The sequence below is a fragment of the Triticum urartu genome, chromosome 5A (assembly GCF_056163025.1).
Source record: "Triticum urartu cultivar PI428250 chromosome 5A, HENAU_Tu73, whole genome shotgun sequence".
Taxonomy (NCBI): domain Eukaryota; kingdom Viridiplantae; phylum Streptophyta; class Magnoliopsida; order Poales; family Poaceae; genus Triticum; species Triticum urartu.
Genome location: NC_141877.1, coordinates 603006899 through 603030291, shown reverse-complemented (window position 1 = coordinate 603030291; position 23393 = coordinate 603006899). Strand labels below are relative to the sequence as shown.

The 23393-nt window shown below is 46.7% G+C and overlaps 2 protein-coding genes and 2 pseudogenes across 2 annotated transcripts; 2 read left to right on the top strand and 2 right to left on the bottom strand.

The window, feature by feature from the left end:
- Nucleotides 1–1350: 1350 nt before the first annotated feature.
- On the top strand, nt 1351–2671 carry LOC125506110 (expansin-A13). The gene is made up of 3 exons (XM_048670984.2): nt 1351–1651; nt 1731–2052; nt 2135–2671. Exons 1-3 carry the CDS (start codon nt 1510–1512, stop codon nt 2445–2447), a joined length of 777 nt encoding a protein of 258 aa, XP_048526941.1. The 5' UTR covers nt 1351–1509; the 3' UTR covers nt 2448–2671.
- Nucleotides 2672–7178: 4507 nt separating this feature from the next.
- On the bottom strand, nt 7179–9317 carry LOC147973256 (uncharacterized; annotated as a pseudogene).
- Nucleotides 9318–12173: 2856 nt separating this feature from the next.
- Nucleotides 12174–13367, top strand: LOC125506109 (PRA1 family protein E pseudogene; annotated as a pseudogene).
- A 145-nt stretch (nt 13368–13512) lies between these two features.
- LOC125507443 (DNA (cytosine-5)-methyltransferase 1A-like) lies at nt 13513–21806 on the bottom strand. Its single transcript, XM_087522001.1, has 15 exons — nt 21489–21806; nt 19941–20009; nt 19701–19741; nt 19009–19228; nt 17360–18845; nt 16899–17063; nt 16676–16801; nt 16231–16294; nt 16017–16128; nt 15798–15945; nt 15508–15705; nt 15147–15425; nt 14902–15063; nt 14573–14791; nt 13513–14228 (listed from the first exon to the last, which is right to left on the bottom strand). Exons 3-15 carry the CDS (start codon nt 19732–19734, stop codon nt 14040–14042), a joined length of 3402 nt encoding a protein of 1133 aa, XP_087378127.1. The 5' UTR covers nt 19735–19741; nt 19941–20009; nt 21489–21806; the 3' UTR covers nt 13513–14039.
- Nucleotides 21807–23393: the final 1587 nt, after the last annotated feature.

Genomic DNA, 23393 nt, shown 5'->3' with positions numbered 1-23393 from the left:
CTGAAGCGGCGCGCGCTGCATTTTAGCGCGGCTGCTAGAGCGGGCGCAGCGCGCCGCGCCAAACCAGCCTATGCGCGCGTGGCATATGTGTTTTTTGCGCGCGGCGCGACCGGCACCTGTTGAAGATGCTCTGACTCGGTAGTAGCTGAGTTCAAACTAAGAAAAGCTCGCGAAGAAGAGCTAGCTAAAAAATAAGATATACCAGGGAAAAGAAGTACGCTGCAACTTGCTGGAGCTGACCTTGGGCACCACGTGACGCTTGGTCAATTCTCTCGATCAAGCCCCTTTCCTTCCCAGCGCACGCAAGCAAAGCAAAGCAAAGCACGCGGCAACCTGCTAGAGTGCCGGTGCTACAACAGTTCTAAAACCCATATCTTCCACTGCGTTGCTTACGGCTGTGCCCAACTACTCCTAAATCCATATCTAGCCAAGGCAAAAAAAGATTCCCTAGCAACTAGCATCCCCAAACTGCAACCACCGGATCGATCATACTATTCATATAGTATAACGCTGCTTGAGACTTTGAGAGTGCACAGGCAAGCAAGCACGGCAATGCAACATGGCTACGTGCGCCTCATCCCCGTCTTCTCTCGCATGCACCGTCCGGGTAGCTAGCTGAGCTGAGAGTGTCAAACCTCCTTTAACTCTTTGGCAATCAACACATGGAAACGTACGTGCGCCACCAGCGCAACACGTCTTGTAGACGGAAGAAGCTTTCGTCGCTTCCGGCGGACGTCTACACCACCTTTTTTGCACATCATCTCCTCCCTTCTGGGTGATAAGTGATAACAAACAAACAGAGGACGAAACTGGTCACATCTATGCAAAACTGAGGGCAGAAGTGGACACATACATGCAGAAAGAAAGAAGCTTTCATTTCTTCGGACGTACGTCTACACAACCTTTTTTGCACATCATCAGATCATCTCATCCCTTCTGGGTGATAATAACAAAACAGGGGACAGAACTGGACACATACATGCAGGGAAAGATCAAAGATCAGTTTGTTAGAATATTTCTGCATGTCGACCCGGAGGCCCGGGTTGATATGTTTTCAGCGAATTGGTTTCAGAAAGATTGGTCGCTTTTAGGTTTTAGCTAGGGATCATGCATGCATGCATGTCTCTGAAGCAAGATGGAGATGTACGAACATTGGGTGGGTACTGGAATAGGTGTGTGCCATGTCATGCATGCGCGTACGAAAGCATCTTCAAGATGTGCCACACGCGCAAGTCATGCGCATGCATGTGCATTGCATCTCTTCATGGCTACCTTCACTACCTTGTGATCGATATGGCCGGCGTGGCCTGCCTTTGTTATTTGCCAGTGCAGCCGCCTCACGTACGCTAGCGTCTGTGTGAGTGTATATATACCATATGTGTTGTAGCATCGTCTTGTTCAGCTAGCGTTCATCCATCAGAACCACATCATTCGAGCGACATATCCACAGCCACAAGTACACAAGAAACTACGTGCGGTTGTTCAGAGGAAACCGACTGGTGGTACGCCATGGCCGGAGCCTACGTGCGCACGGCGATCATGCTCGCGCTCGGCTGCGCGCTGGCCATCGCCGCGGACGCTCTGGAGCCGAGCGGGTGGGTGAGGGCGCACGCCACCTTCTACGGCGGCAGCGACGCCTCCGGCACCATGGGTACGTACCAATCTGCTCTCATGCGTGCATCTAGTTAGCTAATGGCAGATTGTGCATGATCATACATATGTACATGCAGGCGGTGCGTGCGGGTATGGGAACCTGTACGCGCAAGGGTACGGCACGCGGACGACGGCGCTGAGCACGGCGCTCTTCAGCGACGGCGGCGCGTGCGGGCAGTGCTACAAGGTGGTGTGCGACCGCAAGACGGACAAGACGTGGTGCAAGCCCGGCGTGTCCGTCACCGTCACCGCCACCAACTTCTGCCCGCCCAACTGGGACCTCCCCAGCGACAAGGGCGGCTGGTGCAACCCGCCGCGCCCCCACTTCGACATGGCGCAGCCCGCCTGGGAGAAGATCGGCGTCTACCGCGGCGGCATCATCCCCATCATCTACCAAAGGTCCGCCATCGATCAGGTTCACCAAGATCGATCATGATCACGCGTGTGTGTGCTAACCTAGCTAGCTCGTCGCTTTTGGCAGGGTGCCGTGCGTGAAGAAGGGCGGGGTGCGGTTCACCATCAGCGGCCACGACTACTTCCAGCTGGTGCTGCCGACCAACGTGGCGGCGGCCGGCTCCATCAGGGCCATGGACGTCAGGGGCTCCAAGTCCGGCGACTGGATGGCGATGGCGCACAACTGGGGCGCCAACTGGCACTCGCTCGCCTACCTCAACGGCCAGGGTCTCTCCTTCAGGGTCACCATCACCGACGGCCAGACGCTCGTCTTCGCCGACGTGGTGCCGCCCAGCTGGAGGTTCGGCCAGACCTTCTCAAGTAACCTGCAGTTCAAGTGATCGGGAAACGTTGACGATGTACGGCGTACGAACGCGAAGATGGACTTAGACATCCAAATTACTTCATCTTCACGCCGTGGTCTAAATATTTGATATACATACAGCTTTGGTTGTGATGTGGTTGATTTACTTTTCTTGTATCGGATTGTGTGTTTGCTTAAGAAAAGTACATGCACACTTGGTTTGCATGTGTGATGTACATAAAGAGATGGATTTATCGTTTATGTCTGTGAGGATTTCAGTGAATTAAGTTTTATGACACCACTATTCATAGGCATGCATTACGTGTTAATTTTTTAACGTATTTGCCATTAGTAAGTTGCTTATTTGCAACTCACATCAGTTGATTTCCGGAGGGCATAGCCCGGAAAAAAATTATATGAGACCAGGTCTCACAGTTAGCAGGTGAGACCCGCCCTGGTGGATGACATGTGTCATTCACAAATCATAAATCATCTAATCCTCCCCCTCCCATATTTTAAGTGGAGGATGGGGTAGATACTTTGTGATTTATGAATGTCACGTGTCATTCATCAGGAGCCGGCCGTGTCGCCCCAGCAGCAACGGTGAGCCAACAGCGACCCAGAGCAGGGAATGAAACAACGTTGCCGGTGGAGGGGAGTCTGAGGTAACTGGTTTGGGTGCGAGCGGGGAGGGGGGGGGGAGAGGGGGAGGGGCTGGGTGGGGCTTGTCGGAGGTGGAGAGGACGATGTGGTTAGAGGGATGGCCGGGGCAACGACATACTAGAGGAGATGGCGGCTTGGAGAGGGTGGGGGCGACGAGGTCGGCGCAACAGTGCCGTCGAGTGTGGGTGGTGTGGCAGCCGTCTCCTCTGGTGTTGAAGGATGGTATGATGAAGAAGAACTGAGGAAGACGCATGTCAAATCCAACGGCTAGAAAAATTGACCAACGCCTGCTTTCTTTTAGGGACAATTACATGCAAGCCGTTAGTTGGCGCCCACCCGTAGATTTTGCGACTAGTTTTGAGTGTGCTCAATTTTGCCCTAAAAAAAATCAAACATATCGTTGTCACAGTGCCCTTTCCTCACAAAGAGAGAAGATTTTCTACCATGCATGGATCCCATGCATGCATTCACCGTTTTGTTTATTATTGTATGAAACCACCAGCATCATTTATAATGTTTCTCTCTCGTCTAGCATACATTCATATGTTATTCTACTCACTGAGTTTTATTCAAATAAATAGATGCCTATTTTTTATTGAATTAAACGTTTGATTTACATTCTGTTTGTACAATTGTGTTTTTTCTGACAAGATCAAAGACCAATATTGAATATAATTTTAGAAGAACGTGTGCAAGCCTAGCCGGCCAGTCCTATTCGGCTCAGGCCTCAGGCGCTGGTATTTCGAATGGGCCAGCCCATTTCCATACTTAATCTCCACTGGTTTTGAGAAGGTTCTAGAACATCCATTGAACCATTTTTTTCTTTTACTTTTTTCTTACTCTTTATTTATTTTTCATTTTTCATTTTCTTTTCTTTCTCCTTCTTTTTTAATTTTTTGGTTATGTTTTAGTTTTAAAATTTTAATTTTAATTTTAAGTTTTCAATACTCCAACATCTTTAAAATTCATGAACGTTTTGGAAATCATGTACATTTTTCAAATTGATGAACACTTCCAAAATTCGTGAACATTTTTTTAAAGCATGCACATTTCCAAATTCACAAAATGGTTTTTAATTGCGTAAATATTTTGGAACACGTGAACAATGTTTTTAAAATGCGAACAGTTTTTGAAATTTGGGAACATTTTTTGTTGGCGAACCTTTTTTGAGTTCATAAATACCTTTTGAATCGGCAAACATTTTTTGATTTTTTTGAAGATTTTTTAAAATTTTAAATTCTCAAACATTTTTTTGCAGAATGTGAACATTTTGTAGAAATACATGATTTTCTTTTAGAAATTCATGAACGTTTTCTGAAATTGTGAACATTTTTTAATAGATGAACCTTTTCTTTGAAATCACGAACAATTTTTGAATCAGTGAGCATTTACCATTTCCCAAACATTTTCAAATCATGAATGTTTTTTGAATGACGAATGTTTCAATTATTCGCAACTTTTGGAAATCCTCAATTGTTTTTGAAAATAAAATAGAAATAAGCAGAAAAAAACAAGGGCCTTCCTTCCCCGCATATGTGCCGGCCCATGAGGATGCGTGTTCATGAAAAACAAGGGGAGCGGTGCGTGCTTCACTGGTATATGGCGCGTATGTTGGCATATAGGAGATCCATCTTAGTCCTGCCAGTGTACAAATCTCCTAATCTTCTGAGGTACTAACCTTGCTAGATTTGGAGCCTCCACCGATTTGCGGCCTACGGGGTTTCTATGAGCCCAGCAGTAAGGATGTGTGCTACTGGTAGAGAGTAACACATATCTAGCCGTAATGGGTCGCCAGTTCCCTCAATTTTGAAAAGATATTGCCTGGTTTTGTGTTTTTCTTTCTTTTTCGTGTTTCATAATTTTTATGATTTTATTTTTTCTTTTCATTTTTACTTCTTTTTTTTCATTTTTTTCATGAATATTTGTTAAAATACTTGATCATATTAAAAAAAAACTGGTCATTTTTACAACCATCAGAATTTTTTCAAATTTATGAATATTTTTAAAATTTATGAACCTTTTTTAAGTTTATGAGCATTTTAAAGTGTATAAATATTTAAATTTGTGAACCTTATTTTTAAAATTCGCAATCCACAAATATTTTTCATATTCAGGTTTTTTGTTAAATTTATGCTTATTTAATTCGCAATATTTTTAAATCCAAGAACTTTTTGAAATCTGTATAATAAACTTTTTAAAATAATAAACATGATAGCTGATTTTTTTTCTGAGCTAGCGATGGAGCGAGTGTAAAAAAAGGTTAACCGAGCCAGTGGAGCAAGGAGCCGAGCTAAGCGAGCAAGAGCTTCATTTGCCGGCTCATACACATGTTACACTAGCAATTTCCAGTTTAAACATGGAATAAGTACTCACAAGGGACTCATACAACCACCCCCGGGTGGCACCTAAGCTGAAATGTGTAAGTACACTACAACATATAGTGAAAAACTCCATTATCTTCTCAGAATAAATACCATCTCCAACAACAGCGAATACGATATATGAATTAATAAAAAAAACACCGCTGGAACATAACTAAAACCCAAGCCAACGTTGATAAAACCAAAATAAACCAACCGACCACAATAACCTACTATAGGGAAAAAAGTTAATCTCACAAGTGAAGGACAGTGCGGCGAAGCGCACATTAGCCTCTAGTTAAAACAGTAAGCTCAACCTAAAGGAACTTTCCCAGTGACGTCGTGAATTTAGAGCCACATGGGCCTATCCTGGTGCGGGTGGGCTAGACGGGTTGGGCAGTCATCAGCGATGCATGGCTTGTGTACGGTGTCTTCACTGAAACAACAGTCCAGCTATGTATATAGCACTTTTGTCTACCACTTGATAGATGTAACAAGGAAGAAGCTAAATTTCACCACCAAAATCAAAGAACGATTACCCATCCCAGCATAAAACAAACCAAACAAGACGGGAAAAAAATGTCCAGACGAGAAACAACAAGTCTCTCTCTCTCTCTCTCTCTCTCTCTCTCTCTCTCTCTGATTTCATTCTTCATATATTTCTCTTTTTACTTTATTAGTTTCTGCTATTTTATTTTTCCTATGTTTTTGGGACTTTTCCTTTTCCCTTTTTATGAATAATTCTTAACCAACATATACATATACGTACACAAACATTTTTTCCAATAAATACATAGTAATTTCTAAGAAAATACATGCAATTTTTTAAAATCTCATGAAAACTTTGTAGATTGCATTAACTTTTTCAAATCTATGAATATTTTTTAAGATGGGTGAACACTTTTCTGAAAACTCATGAAGATTGTTTTTAACTACACGAACAATTTTCAAAAATGAACATTTAAAATTTTTGATGAATATTTCGTTTAAATTTTATGGACATTTCCCAAAATGTGCCATTTTAATACTTGGATACATTTTAAAATATCTGAATGTATTTAAAGTTCATGAACATAAATTTAAAACATGTGTGAATAGTTTTAAAATATCATGGACATTACCTAAAATACTTTCTAAAATAACCTAACATTTAGTTATTTTATGAATAAAAGTGAAAAAAGCTCAACGCGGGAAAAGGAAAAAAGAAACAAAATCTTAGACAGCTTGTGCTATTGGATGCTCTAAACGTCCTATAGCAGCCCTTGCCCTGACGTAGGCATGGTTAGTTGCTCTGTGGTTGGCACGTCTATGAATTTCCCCTAAAACATGTGTCGTATGTACTTAACGATGTCTTCTCCTCACGTCTAAACCCTTCCTTCAATAAAAACTAAGCACGATACCATCACAAGGATAAACACAAATCATGACATTTTTTTTCGAAATGGAGGCAAAAGATTTGCCTCATCGATTAATTAAGAAGAAGAGAGTTGCCAGTTAATTAATGGGAAACCGGGCGAAAATCAATATAAACAAACCACATGCGGACTACTCCCAAAGTCTAAAACCCCGTGATCGCACCGCCGACCCTACAGACATTGCCAACATGCAATAGACCCAAGCCCACACGCAGCTGCATCGCAAAGGAATCCCCAAGAAAAACACCACGGAAGTAGACAAAAGCCCCCCCAAAAACCATGATGATAAGCTAAACCGTGAGGACGGCCCAAAAGACCAAGGAGCAACCATTAAGCAGCTGCAGACGCCTTCCCTAAGGCATCACTCTTCTTATTTTTGCTTTTGAGAGACTTCTCCACCTTCTTGATCTTGTCTTCGTTAAAATTTCCGGTCAGGATGCACGCAACCGCCTTACCAGACCCAGGGCTAGCCGCCTCCAAGATAGAGAGCAAGTTGCAAAGCTTTTTTTTGCAAAGAGAGCATCGAAACAAGGTGCCAACGCACCAGTCCCAACAACATCTCCACATGGGGGCACCACTTGCCCAATGGTCACAGGCGAGTGAGTGACCGCGGCATCCAAACCTGCACACACCACAAAGTCGGTCTGGCTAGACTCCAAGGGCGGCGGTGAGGGTGTCGTGGGCACCGCCAAAGCCCCTAGCAAGCTCATCTCCTTCGAAATCGCCACCGAAAGAGGTGGAGTGGACTCCTCACATAGCACTGTCAACTCAGGCATAATTTGTAGAACTGGAGCCACATCCTCAACGATCACTTCACCTCCAACGCCAATCGACACCATAGAGCAAGGCCTAGCACGAGGAGAGAAACCTCCATAGAGGTTGACTTCCTCTCCATCTGCAGAACCAACTTGAAGCTCGGGGAGCAGAGACCCAATCGGCACAACCTGAAGTTTACCAAGAGCATCCTCCGCCCTTGCCAAGACACTCTCAACAGGCACAAGACATTCGCGAAGCTCAATGCAAAGTAGCTCAGCCTGCTGCTCAAGGACGAGCTGTAATGGCACATCAGCTTGGATGACGGATGCAGGCGGTGGAGCAACACATGGTTGCGGCGTAGTTTGGTCAACGGGTTGCTTCGCACGGCAAAAGCAAGCAATGTGGCCGAAACGGAGGCAATTTCTGCAACGGATTGGATCCCTGCAGGAGTGTGCTTGATGACCCTGACACCGAAAACATCTATCTCTCAACCATGCCGGAGGAGGCAGCCGTGCATTCAAGGAAGGGCGATGAAAAGCCGGAGGAGGCGTCGAACGACGCTCCTTGGAGACGAGCTGCCAACCCCCCAACTCATCCCCGCGCGGAGCAGCCGCACAACAGTCGAGAACGGCAGGTGCCTCATTCCGACGAAAGCATCCACGCCAATCCCCCCAACCAGGGTGCACGGGCGGGATGACACGGTCACCTCCAGCAACGACCTGCGGCGTAGGAGTAGTGGGCGCCGCGTCCGAGGATGTGGTCGCCTTCCGCCCCCCAATGGTCGGGTCCGACCTGCGAAAAGCAAGGGCAGTCGCGGCCAGCGCAGCAGCGGTGGGTGGTGAAGCCGGAGAGTCCACAGTCCCAAGCTCGGGGGAGAGCGAGCGTGGCGGCGACGGAGACGGGATCTGATGCGCATTTTGTTGGAGCAAGGCCGGAGCCGTCGCGGTTGCCAACGACAGTCGCGTGGATGTGCGTAAGAGACTGTGGCGTGGACTCCAGTTCCAGGATGGCTGCTTCACTTGATGGAAGGCTGCTGGAGAAGCCGAACAAGGTCGAAACTTGGGGGACAACGTTTAGGGTTTAGGGTTGTGAAACAGATTCCCCCGCGAACTGACGCCGACAAACCATGACATTATGAAAATAGAGTTGCTCATAGTCTAGCTAACATTGGTCCAATAGTGCCGTCTAATATCATTGGATATAAACAATTAATCTAATTACCCTCAATAAAAACTAAAACTAATGGTATATAAACAATTAATCTAATTACCCTCAAAAAACAATTAATCTAATTGAATGGATCGCCCAGTCTGTATTGGGCTGTCACGCTAGTAATGATTTTCCCAGACGGCAGGCACTCAGCCTTCTCATCGGCCCTCTCGTGCTTCCTCCCCCTTTCCACGCTATGGATCCGATCCGGCACGTGGCATGTCTTCCTCTGCATCCATGGATCTGCATGCAATTGCGAATCGCTGTCAAATCCGATCTGCCGAGTCGGGCACGGACGAGGAGCTCGAGGACAGTTCGGCCGCGGGCCACGGATGTTCGTTCGTTGTTTGTTGCGCTGTCAGAGGACGGAGAAGACCCACCAGTTGGGCGTCGGCCCATCCCCATCCCGATCGACGATGGCGGCTTCTCCGTGTCCGGGAGCACCCGACACCGCGTCGCGTCGACGTGTGCGACTGATCGCCGCTCTTGGGATCTCGTCGACATGCAGGGGACTCGTGAAAATGGCGTGTCTGCCTCGCTCCCACCTTCGTTAAGTACGTACCCGTGGAACTGTGGAAGTACCGGTAATTTATGATCAGTTCGTGCTTGTTCGAGGTTCCGGCGACTTGGGAACACAGGATGGACACGGTCCCTGAGGTCAAGGCTGAGCCTCGAGCGACCAGCGCGCCACGCTTGACGGTGTCTAATTGTCTAATATCTACTCCCTCCGTCCGGAAATACTTGTCCTCGAAATGGTTGTATCTAGGTTTATTTTAGTTATAGATACATACATTTTATCCATTTCTAGAACAAGTATTTCCGGACGGAGTGAGTAGTTTATTAAGTGAAATGATGCAAATCATCCTATCCGACTGATAACGACGCGTGCGTCTACGCCTTCATAGCCGTCGGATCTGATTTTAATCAGATGACCCAGAAGCGGCGTATTATGTAGCCTAAATAAATTTTACAACCGGTAGTTCTTATAACTCCCCACCACAACAGCTAGTGTGTTGTGAGATCTAGATCCCGTACTCCTCGTCAAGCCAAAGCTCCTAGGCGCTACTCCGGTCGCCGCTAGCGAACATGCCAACGAGATCTCTGATAAGCACGACTGGCGCCATCGGCAAGCACGCCAACGAGGCCGCCGACAAGCACGTTGACGAAGTTGCTGGCAAGCATGAGTAGTCGCCTCCCGTGTTCCCCCCGAACTCCCCCCTCCCCCCAAGTTGACACCTTCCCACGCTACTTCGACCGTTGTTGTCGGGGCTTGCCGCCGACAAGGCCGCTGGCAAGCACGCCGACACAGTAGGTTGTCGCCTCCCTGAGCTTCAGCCGCAACAGCTGTTCCTGCAACATTCTCTTTGTTGCATAAATTTTCTGCAACTTAACATTTGTTGCAAAAAAAATATGTAAATATTTCCACAATATCATCACTGCTGCAATTTTTTTTCGCAACACAATCTCTGCTGCAGATATTTCTGCGACACGACTTATGTTGCAGAAGTTGAGGACGACGCTCGGCGTCGGCCACTAGATTGATCCAGATACGACGGCTCACCAGGCGGCGGATTTTTTTTTTCAAATGATCCGCCGACCGACACGTAGCACGTCCCCTAATTTAATCCATAGGTTTTCCACATTTTTATGCATATGCACTTCTCCTAATTTACAGATTTTTATGCATATACACTCCGACACGTTGAGCATTCTTTTTTACGTGCCCCTTTGCTGCGACTATCTAAAACGGGATTGAGGAGAAGTTTGGTATTCGGTCGAAACATTCTTTTTCTTTCATAATGCTAAACAACGGTTGTTTGACCTTCTCAATCGCAACAATGTGGTACAAAGTGTGGTTGTAGGAGTGGTGTGTTGGCATATTTGAGATTCTCGAAGTGAGACTATAAATTCAAAACCTACGATGAACCCTGTTGTGACAACCCAGAGGATTGCAGCCTACGTGGATATGAATATGATTGATTTGCATTGTTTGAAGCCAGATCATTCACCAATACATGCAGCTACAATGCAGATTGAGAAAATGGACTCCAGGGCCGATTGTTTTGGTTTTGTTTGAATGTGGATGCATAAATCTTCACATCTTCATCTCGTTCGTTAGTTGGTGTGGTGGCGTAGGACCATGTAGGTAGGTGTCGTGTAGGTCGCCCCCGATGCTTTCATGACATCACTACACCAAAATTTATAGAAGCACCGACTCTTCATTGCATCGCCACTCTGGAGCTGGATGAAGATTTCCACAATGAAGAAACGAAAACACTAGCAATCATTCGGCGGTTGCTAGGGTGCTTCGGCCTCGTCGTCCAAACGACGTGTGTCCTCGTGGGCCCATGGAGACGCCCCTCTCTCTCTCTCATCCAACCTTACCCCTCTCTTCCCTAGCCCACCTTATCTTCTCTCCTCATTCGTCTCTCAATTCTTCCTCATGCCCTCTCTCAGTTCCCTCCATTGCAAAGCCAGATCATTTCCTTCTTCTATATTTTCGTTCCCATCCTCAACCATACCTCCTACACGAGAAGCGTTGCTGCGAGAAAGGCCAACCGCCGCAACTGACCATCGATGTTGCAAAGCGGCGTCCGTGCTTCGATAACATCGGTGGTGCTCCTCTGACAAGCTTCTGCAACAAGGTTTATGTTTATGAAACATGCGTGTTGTTGCACTGGTTTGCAGCTGAGCTATGTTTCTTAAACATTTGGTGTTGTTACAATGGTGTGCAAACAGGGACACGTGTTTAAAACCCATGTGATGTTGCAACGGTGGTCGCGGTTCATTTCCGCAACATGGATATTGTTTTTAAAAAAACCTGGTTTAGAGAGATTGCAACAGGGCTCCTGTTGCAGAAGGCCGAGCTCAGCATAGATCTTGTTTTAAAGAAAAAAAGAAGGGTTCATGGAGAGATGGCAATAAGGCTCCTGTTGTAGAAGACGGAGCCCAACACAAATAACTTGTTACAAAGGTTGATACTCATGGCTATTCGGGATGCCATACAACGCTGCCAAGACGGTCAGTCCTTTTAGATTATCACCCGGCCGATGCGTGGCGCTGCCCCCAAACAATTAGCTATGAATAGGAGTTTTGTATTACTAAATCTAAAACATGAATGCTCGGCCAGAAAGTTGTGAACACACTGTACTCGTTCCACGCTAATACGCCGCAAATTAACACATCTACTTAAATGCGATTAGGACATTCTGGCTTGTTGCATATGAGCCGTGACATGGACGTGTGTTTGTTTGTCGAAGGAGCCATTCCCAGCCGCTCGATCGGATCTGCCGACGTCCCAACCAGTCGCTCCGATACACCATTAATAAATTAGCCCGCGAATTGGCCAATTGGGTTCATAAAAATCCCCAAAAGCAAACTTTTCCCTTTGCCCTGCTCCTCCGTCCAGCCAGCCAGCCAGCCAGATCCACTCGACAAAACCCGATCGATCGATCGACCGAGGCCAGCCAGCAACAGCAATCAATCACGGCACGATCCCCCGATCCATCCCCCCTCCCCGCCACCACCTAGGGTTCGTCCCTCCCTCCGCCATGTCCTCCTCCACGGCCTCCTGGTCGCGCTACGGCGCCGTCCCGGCCCCGCCCCCGCCGCCGCGGCCCGACGCGAACGGCGGCTTCGAGGCGGCGCCCTCCCCCTCCTCCTCCCCCGCCTCCCCGCCGGCGGCGACCGCGGCGGAGGCGGGGGTGGCCTTCTTCTCGCGCGCGGGGGCCAGCGCCGCGGCCGCCGCGGCCGTCGGCCGGCCGCGGGCCTGGCGGGAGGTGCTGGACCACACGGCCTTCTCGCGCCCGGAGACCTGCGGCGAGGCGCGCGCCCGGGCCCGCCGCAACCTCGCCTACTTCCGCGCCAACTACGCGCTCGCGGCGCTCGTCCTCGTCTTCCTCGGCCTCGTCTACCGCCCGCGCTCCATGCTCGCCTTCCTCGCCCTCTTCGTCGCCTGGCTCGCGCTCTACTTCGGCCGCGGCGGGGACGCGGGCCCGCTCGTCTGCCTCGGCCGCGACGTCGACGACCGCGTCGTGCTCGCCGTCCTCTCCGCCGCCACCGTGCTCGCCGTCGCGCTCACCCGCGCGGGGCTCAACCTGCTCGTCTCCCTCGTCCTCGCCTCCGCCCTCATCGGCGTGCACGCCGCCTTCCGCATGAACGTCTACCTCGACGAGAGGGACGCCTTCGACGGGGACGCCGCCGTCTCCTCATTCATGGGCAGCACCTACGGCTACAGCACGCTCCCGAGATGAGGCATTCGATTCGATCCAAGGGCGTTTCTTCCGATCCTCTGTTCTTCGAGGATGTAATGCTACGGAAATTTCAGTCTTCCTAGTCTGTATGAGGTGTATAGGATCTTGTTTGCTTTCCCTTTTGCGGGGAGTTTTGATTTGTTTGTAGTCAGTCCACTTGGTGTTCAAGTGAAATTCTTAAGCTGATTGTGATGATCTGAAGCTGTTTTTTCAAGGGAAATTTTGTAAGATGTTGCTCCAAGGTGTAAATCATCCCTACTACTGACTAGTGATGGAAATAAAGCTTGTGAAATTCAGTGTATCTTGCTATGTTCTTATGTACCATTTTGAATTAACTAACAGAGTAACAGGGCCAACACAGAAGATTGATTCTTGGAAAAGCTGATACATGAAAGAGATCAGCTGATAGGTAAGCTCCAGAGTTGGGTTCATATTGCTACTATGTTTTCTTCTCTTCACAACTTTGGAGAACAACAATTGTTTTCGATGATGCTAAATCCTCATTCATAAATTCTGATGTATGTCTACACTAAACATAGTAACAGGTCAGCAAAGGAGATTCTTAAGGAAGTGGATACATGAAAGAGATCAAGTGACAAAGTGAGCTCAAGAGTTGGTATCATGTGACTAGTAAAAAAGGTAGAATGCTACTGTATTTTCTTCTCTTCACAACTTTGGGAAACAACAATAGATTTTGATGGTGGTAATTCTTGTACTTGTAAAGAACAGAAAACTGCATTCATTTATTCAATCATATAAACCTCTTGGTATTGTTTTACAGTTGCTGTTTACTAGGATTATGCCCCCAATTCCAAGAGTATGTTCCCTCTGTTTACTAAAGATTATGCCCCCACTCCTAAGAGCATGTTCCCTCCACCAACATCCTGATGTTTTTAATCCTCCTTACAACAGATGCACATAAAGATTCATGTGACCAGCCTGTAGTAACTTCAGAGTCAACTGTTCCCAGAATTTATATAGGGCCCAGTGATAAATTAAGTCCCACTTGGACCATGTCTTCAGTTAACTTAAGCGGCTTGGCATCGATGGCTTGCTTGAGCTTCCTCCCTAGCGCGTATGCAAGGGGAGGTGGTACCGCATTCCCGATCTGCCTGTGCTTGCTCCGGATGTTGCCAACGAAATGGTAGCCATCAGGGAAGCCCTGCATTCATGTCATGTTGTGGGATCAGATCAGAGTCTTCAACAAGATGGCAGCAGATCCGATTCATGGCAACGTGCATTGGATTCTGATTTGCCTGTGCCTGCCCTGGAGGTTAAGCCAGACGGGAAACGAGGCAATTGCTCTTGCACATGCACAGAACTATGATCTGATTCTGATAAAATAGCTCAATCTACTCCAGTAGCATTGGTGGGAACAAAATCTACTGTCAACTAGCCAAGTGTAGTTGCCGAGGCACAAGTGGATGCATTACTGCATATACTACCCACTATGCAGTAGCAATTTCGAGAGTGTTGATAGGGATATCTGCAAGAGTACTTGCTTACCTGGGATCGCGCACATTCACGAACAGTGATGATCCTGTCCTGATCAGGGTGGAAGCACATGCCGACCCTGCCCATTGGCTGGGGATATGTCACTGATGTGGGGAAGTTGCCCTCCCAGTCCAGCCTCCCATACAGGCCTTTCCACTGATTGTTCCTCTTGGCTGTGTTGAGCAAGTACTTAGGGATCAGATCCACCGTTTTCCCTGTGGATAGCTTCACCTGTAGTATTCACATGATGAAAATTAGCTGCTAGTACATCACATGGTTGCTTACCAAGAATGTAGAGAGCAGCAGAGAATGTGAATAAGATGGCTGAAACTGAATGCTACCTTCTCATCTGGCAGGTCATGCCAATCACAGCCAGGGCGCTTTGGGATGTGCTTGCACCTAATGAGATTCACCTCGTTCATCTTTTTGGATATGTGGTCACTCAGCGAAAGCGTATCGCCTCGAATCTTCTTCTGGAACCAGGAGATGGGCTCGCCTCCGTACTACAGCACACAAGGGAGAAAGAAAATTCAGCTTGTACTGATCAAGAGCATTGACTGACACAAGAAATTCAGATTGTACGCACCTCTATTGTTGGGTTGCTGGCGCCATTCACCACCGGTGGTAGATCGCCGATTGTATCCCTGACTGTTATAGAGCGGAAAGGAGCTCCTCCAGCTGTGCTCCTGGCAGCAGCATAGTATTTACCTCCTGGCAGGTTTATTTTCAGCTCAGGGCTAGCGAAGACATGCATTGGTTCAGGCCAGTCAGGAAGAGTCTCCCCATGCGCGGCGGCCCAGATGAACGCCCTTTTCCTGGACTGCGTGACACCATAAGCACCTGCCTCTAGAATGCCGAATCGAACCTAGGAACATGCAGACAAGTTCAGAACATATGAAAGTCAAGGAAGGCCATAGCACAAACAGAGAAGAGCAAGCGTCAAGCACCTGGTACCCCATCTCCAGGAGCGATGCTAGTGTTAGTCTGAATGTCTGGCCCTTGTTAAACGAAACAAAGTTCCTGACGTTTTCTAAAAGGAAGAACCTAGGCCGGAAATACTCTGCGAAGGACAGGAATGCTGGAATCATCTCGCACTGAACCTTGCTCCATGGGCTCTGCTTGAATCTGTTCATCCAGGAGAACCCCTGAGAAAAGATGCACAGAGAGTGTCAAGCAACAACGCAGAGGATTGACAATACGTTGAGCATTCTCCTGGTGTATAGGTGAGGCATCTGACCTGGCATGGAGGGCCACCATTGATGAATTCTACTTCACCGGGCACAGGGAGATTCTTAACCTTCTCATCTGAAAGTTTTGCTGCTCCCGCAGAAGCCTCTGAAGTGGAGACGCAGTCATCAACATCGCCACACTTATCCATTATCGCCCTGAAGATGAGAATAGTTAGAAATAAGTAATGAGTTTAGCACATCCAAAGGGGGAAATGGGTTTTGCATACTTCAGAATCACATTGCAGTTCTCCACAAACACTGCTGCTTCAGGATGATTTTGAAGAAATGCTTGCCCAGCAGGTTCTTCATATTCGATTGCCCATTTTGTACGTGAAGCGCCTGTACAGTTGAATGATCAGAAGGTATGTGGTGGCCAAGGTGCTCTGTCTACGAAAATGCACAAGCATCTTATGAAGAACATGCAAATGGAAAACACATTACCAGCTAGGTGCAGCCCTTCAGACAAACCTCCACAGCCAGCAAAAATATCAAGGGTTGAAAACGATTTCTAAGGTAGAAAAGAGGCATCCACCAGTCATTGAGAACAGCTAATCCCGGAATTAGCAGGCCGGTATGCGAAGAGAATTCGGTATCTTTATTCTCGTTTTATTTCTCACTAAATGATCTAACAAACGCATGATTTGATTACTAAATATTGAGTCATTGAACGAATATTCGAGTAAATTCACCTTTTTCTATGAAAGCAAGGATTGGGCTGGGTTGCTTATTCGTCATCACGGAGCAACCCGGTACCTCTCTTTCCATTCCAACTAAACTAAGTGAAAAAAGGGGGAGAGCAAAACAGAAACACAGGAACAAAGAAACTATGTCCAAACCAACGAGTCCTTTGGTCGACTCTAAAGAATGTATCGGGAGTTGGAAGACAGTTCTCTGGTGTTTCATCCTTGTGTTTATCCGAACCGGCTTGCTCATCGTCACAAATCTGCTTCCCTTTATTCTTTCTCGAAGCAGGCGCCTTCCTTGCCAGGGTGAGCTTAACATTGGTCGGTAGCTGGTTCATAGACAAGGCAAACTCAATCAAATATATGAAGAAGTTTGTCAACAAGATGAGATGAACACAAAATTAAATTTGGCAATATCATTCTGACCTGCTTGAGAGCTCCAGTGCCAGGATCATATAAATGTTCACAGTAAAAGGCGTGCTCAACTACTACTGGAAGATTTGAATTTGGAAGGTCATCCTTTGCTGTAACCTCACATTTTCCCTCTATCATCGCAACAGGCACACTAACTATATTTTCACTGTAGTACACCTGGATCAAACAACAAAGAGAACTACTCCCTCAGTTCCTAAATATTTGTCTTTCTAGAGGTTTCAACAAGTGACTACATACGGAGCAAAATGAGTGAATCTACACTCTAAAATATGTCTACATACATCCGTATGTGGTAACCATTTGAAATATCTAAAAAGACAAATATTTAGGAACGGAGGGAGTAGATTAAAGTCCAAGTGTAAAAAACATAAAGTTAGGTGGAATCACAGGCACAATATGGTGGTAATGATGCACATAAAAAAATGTGGTAAACATAAGGCAGAGTGCCAAACCTCTCTGATATCTGAAGAGTAAGCTTTATCCGATGAAATATCATCAGGTCTGTATAGCCTTCTTACACTGACTTTTGTTGATTTCAGATTAGCTTTATGAGACCTTGAAGCACCATTGACACTCTGCAAACAACATACCACATAGGGCTTCAGGCCCACATTTCTTCCAGCCCGGTAGGTCCCACGGCCCTCGACTCGAGGGAAAAACTCGGGCCTGATATACAGGAAGTCATGAACATTGTATGTGACATTCTTGAGGACAAAGCTGGTCTCTGACAGTATTTTGAATTCATCACCAACCGCTACTCGCTCCTCACAGGAACTACAAGTGCCAGTTCCATTACCCATTTTCTCATAAGGGAGGGAGAAAAAGGCACCTTTCTCAGGACAGTATAGGCTTTTGCAGATATACTCCACCGGCAAACCTTTCTTCTTCCTATCCTCTGCATTGGCCTTCTCCGCCCTAATAGCTTCCAACTGGTCTTTTCTGCACTTGTGACCCCAGGGAATTAGCTGGAAGTTGACAGTAACTGATTCTCTCATGTCACCTACTTTGAACTGTAAACAGTCATTGGTAAAGAACACCTCTCTTTCGTTTGTGGCGTTGCCGAGGACAGTGTCCGAACCATTTTGCAGAACTCTTCCATTAATCATTTGTGTGCCATCATGTGTCTCATACATATACTCAACAGAACACATAATGGCTTCTCCTGAATCACCTTCCAATGTGACTGCCCCACCAACAGGAATACTTAGATCTCCAACTCTAACACTTCTGTACAGAGCTTCTCCAGCAGGTGTTTTTCCAACCATTTGACCTTCCCATTTTATTTCTTCACAAACATCTAATGATGTCACTCTAGACCTTGTTGGTGGCAAGGTCCTCGAAACATGTTCCTCGCCAACTTCAACCTCTCCTTCAGCATCATCTTCTTCATTTTCTTCCTGTTCCTCCTCAAATACCTTTTGCTCATCATTCTCACCCCCCTCCTTTGAATCCTCTGGGAAATGGGTTGTATAGTAATCACCCCATATCCTGCTGACCAACTTTGTGGTTGTCGCACGCATAAGATTTCGTTTTGATACTGGGGTCATTTTTGCAATTGGGTTCAGATTCCCTCCTCTCACAACTTGAGATTTCTTCTTCATTGCTAGCTTCGTGTGACCTCTTTCTTCCATCTTCTTGACAAGGCCTGTGATGAAGGCGCACCGTCGAATGTACTCATCTGGATAATTTGCGAACTGTTGAAGGATTATCTGTCCATGCACCACAACATATCTTTCAACAAGTGTTGCATCTTTTGAAATGAATGCATGGTGCCCTCTCTCAAATTCTGCTACTCTCTTGGTAACATCAGCGAAAGAAAGTTTTGAAGCACGAGTTTGTTCTTTTAAAATGGCAATGACACTAACAGCCAGTCTTGCTGTTTTAAGGACAGTGTCACACCATGGCGCATACTGCTTCGTTGGTTGGCGTAACTTGTACCTGAAATAATTTAAATTTTTGTGCAAGTTAAGAGGAAGGTTTAATTGTGAGGGAATGCAAGATCCTAAGTAAAATGCAAAAGACATAAGATCGTAATTGCATGACAAGCTATTGATTGAACATGTGTGCCTGGAGTACAGAATTGATTCATGTTCTTGTCAACCTAACTGCCTCTGTTTCCTCCTCAATTCTGATTTCCTTGGGTGTGACAAGTGAATCTTCTTCAGATAAGTCAAATGCCTTCTCACTGAAATTCGAACGGGCAACTTCTCTTTTTGGTCTCTTGCAGCCAATGGCATTGTGACCAATATTGGTGGTAACATTGCTCTCCTCAATTATATTCTCATTTCTGCTTTTAGGCTTTGCTTGGTGCCTCTTTGTTCCTGAAAGCGATAAAAATGTTGGACACATTTTTGATAGAAATGTAAGACACATTTTTCAACAAATATTGGACAACGCTGAAAGAACTGAATGCAGTGCAAGTATATATATATATATATATATATATGCATCAGATGAATCCCATACATAAAATATTAAAATGGCGGTTTAACTACTGATTCTTTGATTGACCCAATATGATTATGCTCGCTTACTACACATAGTGGCCTTGTAAAATATATTGTTGAATGATTAGTTAAATGCATGAGTCGCAAATGTACCAATAAATAACAATGGTGTCCCAATCCATAGTTTCATATACTACACCGCACATCAAACTTATAAAAATAATAATATTATGACCGTTTATAATTTGCTAATATGGAGAAGTGCAATTTTGTGGAAACTATAGCATTTCCAGGAATAAGTTTATCTAAAATTTGGGAACCAAAATAGCAAGGTAAGCACATATACCAGCAGTACCAGCAGAATGTGGAGAGTTCGACATAATTCCCCTGTAAAGTTTAGAATCAAGTAGATGTGTCAATTAGATGTTTAGATAAATATAGCAATCAAATTACAAAATCAAGAGTTTAGCGGTTACACCGCAAATCAACAATTTGTTAACACATTTTCAAACAAGGACATATTTGGCAGACCTAGACATGGTGAACGCAAAAAATGATGGGGTGGAGAGGGGGGTAAAAAACTTACCTGGCCGGTTCAATCTACAAATCTCCAGCAAGGCCAGATCACGATTGACCACCACTGAAAGCAAGACTCCTGCACAACATAACAATTAGACTATTAGAAAAACATCCTAATTAGAAGTTCAGATGTGAAAACACAGATCTATGCAAACATAACTAGATGCACCATAAATCAAATAGAAGCACGCACACCCAAATTCAAACTATGCAAATACAACTAGCGATGTCACCATAAATCGAGCGTAGAAGCTTCACCCAGATTCAAACCAAATAGGTGACGAGACGTCACCATGTATAAATCGAAAATAGAATCACAGTAAGCCGGATTCCAACCAAAAGGTGTGATGAAATGCAAGTACACAAAGCGATCAGAAGAAATAAAGCAACCAAGAGCAGATGGAGAAAAATGGAGAGAGGCGCCGATGCAACCTAGCTATTGGCAATTGGGCACACATGCTCCACACAAGAAAGCAAGATCTACAGATCTGCAAGAAGTATCCATCAACCATCCACGGAGTAATGGCGTTAATTACCTCGGTGGTGCAATCTACATCTCCACCAAGGGCAGACCACAGATCCACCACCAGGGTCGAAACTCTTGCACAACAAAACCATGGAATAGACCTTCAGAGAAGCATCCTAATCAAAATTCTAGATGCGGAAACATGGATCTATGCAAATACAACAAGATGTAACCATCGTCACCTGGATTCAAACCAAACGAAAGGGGTGACGAGATGCAAGTAGAGAGAGTGATCGGAACGTATGAGTAGGCCAAGCAAGCAAGGGCAGATGGACGGAAATGGGGAGAGGTGCCGGTGACACGGCTCCACAGAAGAAAGGAAGATCAAGCCAAAAGTAAAAACACGATATAAACATGATCCTAGCACTGGCCGGTCGGTTGGCGATCATGATCCATCCAAGGCTAGGACAAAAGTATGGCGTCAGGACTAGAGTACACATGCACGTAAAGGAGGTAGATAACCACATGTAAAATCGGGGTGTGAAGAACCTCAGCAGGACGCGGACGAATCCCATCCATCTACACTCACCATGGAGGCGCGAACGTACGCGAGATCCTCGACGCCAAAACTCACGGAAAGAAAGATCGGAGAAAAACCAGACACAAGACGTGATTCCGGCCTCCCCTGCGTGGTCTCGGCTATCATTCATCCAAAGCAAAGTTCCGGACGGAAGCATGGCGTCGGGAGCACGTGAACAAGGTAGAAAACACCGGTGGCCGGTAGAGGACGCGGACGAAGCCCCTGGTCGAGCCTCACAAGGATCATCGGCAAAACGATCCACCGACCGGCTGGCTACACGTACGCACACCGCTAGATCCACGATCAAAAGTTTTGGAGAAATCGCGTGGCGTCAAAGGAGTACACGCCGACGCGATCGGCAAAGCAAACCAGAAACCAGGTCCTCAGCGAAACGTCCAGATCCCTCGCCACCAAAACCAAAACCAAACAACACGGCGAAGCAACCAAACCGAGACAAAAGACGGCGAGCAAGCACGCGCCGCACGCACGCGGTCATATGTATGTCTTACCGGGGCAGGCAGGCAGGCGAGGAAGGAGCCGGCCGGCTAGTCCCTCCGGCCACCGGCGAAGAGAGAGGAGAACGTGCGCGTCAGCGGGGGAGGAGGCGTCTCGTCTCGTCAGCTAGCTAGCCTCGCAGGTTCCGAAGCGAGCGACGAGAGAGAGAGAGAGAGAGAGAGAGAGAGAGAGAGAAGTGAGGATTGGAATGGAGGCGGGGTGGGGGTATAAATACAGGCGGCCGCGGTCTGGCTAGAGAGAGAAGTGGAAAGATGGCGCGGGTTTGGACTCTGGATTTTCGGGGCGGGAGCGAGGGCGATTTCCTCCGGGTAGGCTTGGGCTCGCGCTAGCTCGGGATCGACCTAAACTCCTTTCCCTTTTTGTTGTCACGCTGCGGGTTTCTTTCCTTCTATTGTTGGCGACCCACTCCCTCGTCTCCGTTCAAATGTGCCAGCTGCCCGTCGCTCGAGCTCGATCGAATACGAAAATGTGCCAGTGCTGCGCATTTACGAGGAAAAAACCCTATGGTATATTTGGGAAATGATTATGGCAATACGAAAACGATTGCTTTTTGTTCGCGCGCTGTCGTGTGAACATCTGGACCCTCTCTTCTTCCTTGCGTCGGCTGGCTCCCCAACTACCACAACCGCCAACCTCAGAGCCGCCACTTCCTTGCATGAAATGGCCCTTCCGCGTTGCTGAGCGAGGCAACCCCCCCCCCCCCTCCCCCCCCCCCCCCTCCCCGTCCCGCGGTGGCCGGATCAGGTGTTTATCATTTTGCTAAAGATAATATCCATGGAGCCAATTTTTTTTGCCACATCCACATGGTACTCATAGCTTGAAAGCCGTGTCTGTTAACTTGAACTAAAAATTCACAAGTCATGTAGACTGAAAACTAAGGTTTGGATTTGGAACTTCATAGAGTTTCTAGATGACGATGTTAGTTGGAAGAAAACCATGACACTGATAGCGCAATGCGTTGCAACATATCAATACAAGGGCAACCACACAACATGTGGCATAGCCACTTCTATGGTATTTTACTCTTCCATGTCTTATTGTTTTGCTCCAAATGTCAATTTCACGTGGTGGAAACATTTTCCATGCGATGCCATTCTTACCAATGATGAATACACGCCAGACCGTAAGCAAGAATCATACATATATACTTTTTTAAACATCTTAGGTGTGTGTGTGTCTTGGGGGGGGGGGGGTGCAGAAACTTCCCACCTGAACATTTATTACCGACAAATGTGCATAATGCAGGGGTGGAGCAATGGCCGGTATTATCAGCCCCACCCCTCACATACACACATCAAGCTGAGGCAGAGCACATGACATAAGAAGAAAAGAAGATCAAAATGAGAGGGAAGGTTGGCAACAGGAGCCACCCGAAATTCTCGACACCAACAACCTCAAGAAAACGACACCTAGAGCCTGAATAGGTAAGCAGTCAACGCCGTCAAAAGACCTACTCAACCGAGACCACATTGCAGACATCGGTATGTTGCCAACGTCGTTGAACCGCATCACAAAGCCAAGACGAAGCAACTAGTGAACTCACGAAGTAGACGAGTAGATACACCACCTCGACGACTCGGAGCCATGACCCAATAAGGATCACTAACGACTAGATTCTGTTATGCACTATGGGGCAATTGTAGAAAAGTCTCATAGTAAGTAATATATTGTGTTACACAATAATTGCAAAAATAGAAAAAAACATAGCAGTGGCGGGCATAATCTAGGGCCCACCACTGGTACCGCTTGCGTTCTAATTGGCCAATCCAATATCCCACGGATTGATAAGGTGGCTATCATCCAACCATCCACACCCAACATGCACGCACAGATTGTCACCATCAATCCCTTCTCCTATCTCCCCGTTATCCTTTCCCTTCTCCTCTCTCTCTCCCTCC

Excerpts from the sequence above, each read along its gene's own strand:
- LOC125506110 (XM_048670984.2), top strand. The coding sequence starts at position 1,510 with ATGGCCGGAGCCTACGTGCGCACGGCGATCATGCTCGCGCTCGGCTGC. Across the intron at positions 1,652-1,730 it reads CGACGCCTCCGGCACCATGG|GCGGTGCGTGCGGGTATGGG; the intron begins GTACGTACCAAT and ends ATGTACATGCAG. Across the intron at positions 2,053-2,134 it reads ATCCCCATCATCTACCAAAG|GGTGCCGTGCGTGAAGAAGG; the intron begins GTCCGCCATCGA and ends CGCTTTTGGCAG.
- LOC125507443 (XM_087522001.1), bottom strand. The coding sequence starts at position 19,734 with ATGTCGAACTCTCCACATTCTGCTGGTACTGCTG. Across the intron at positions 19,229-19,700 it reads ACATTCTGCTGGTACTGCTG|GAACAAAGAGGCACCAAGCA; the intron begins GTATATGTGCTT and ends TATCGCTTTCAG. Across the intron at positions 16,295-16,675 it reads AGGATGAAACACCAGAGAAC|TCGTTTTCAACCCTTGATAT; the intron begins TGTCTTCCAACT and ends CTACCTTAGAAA.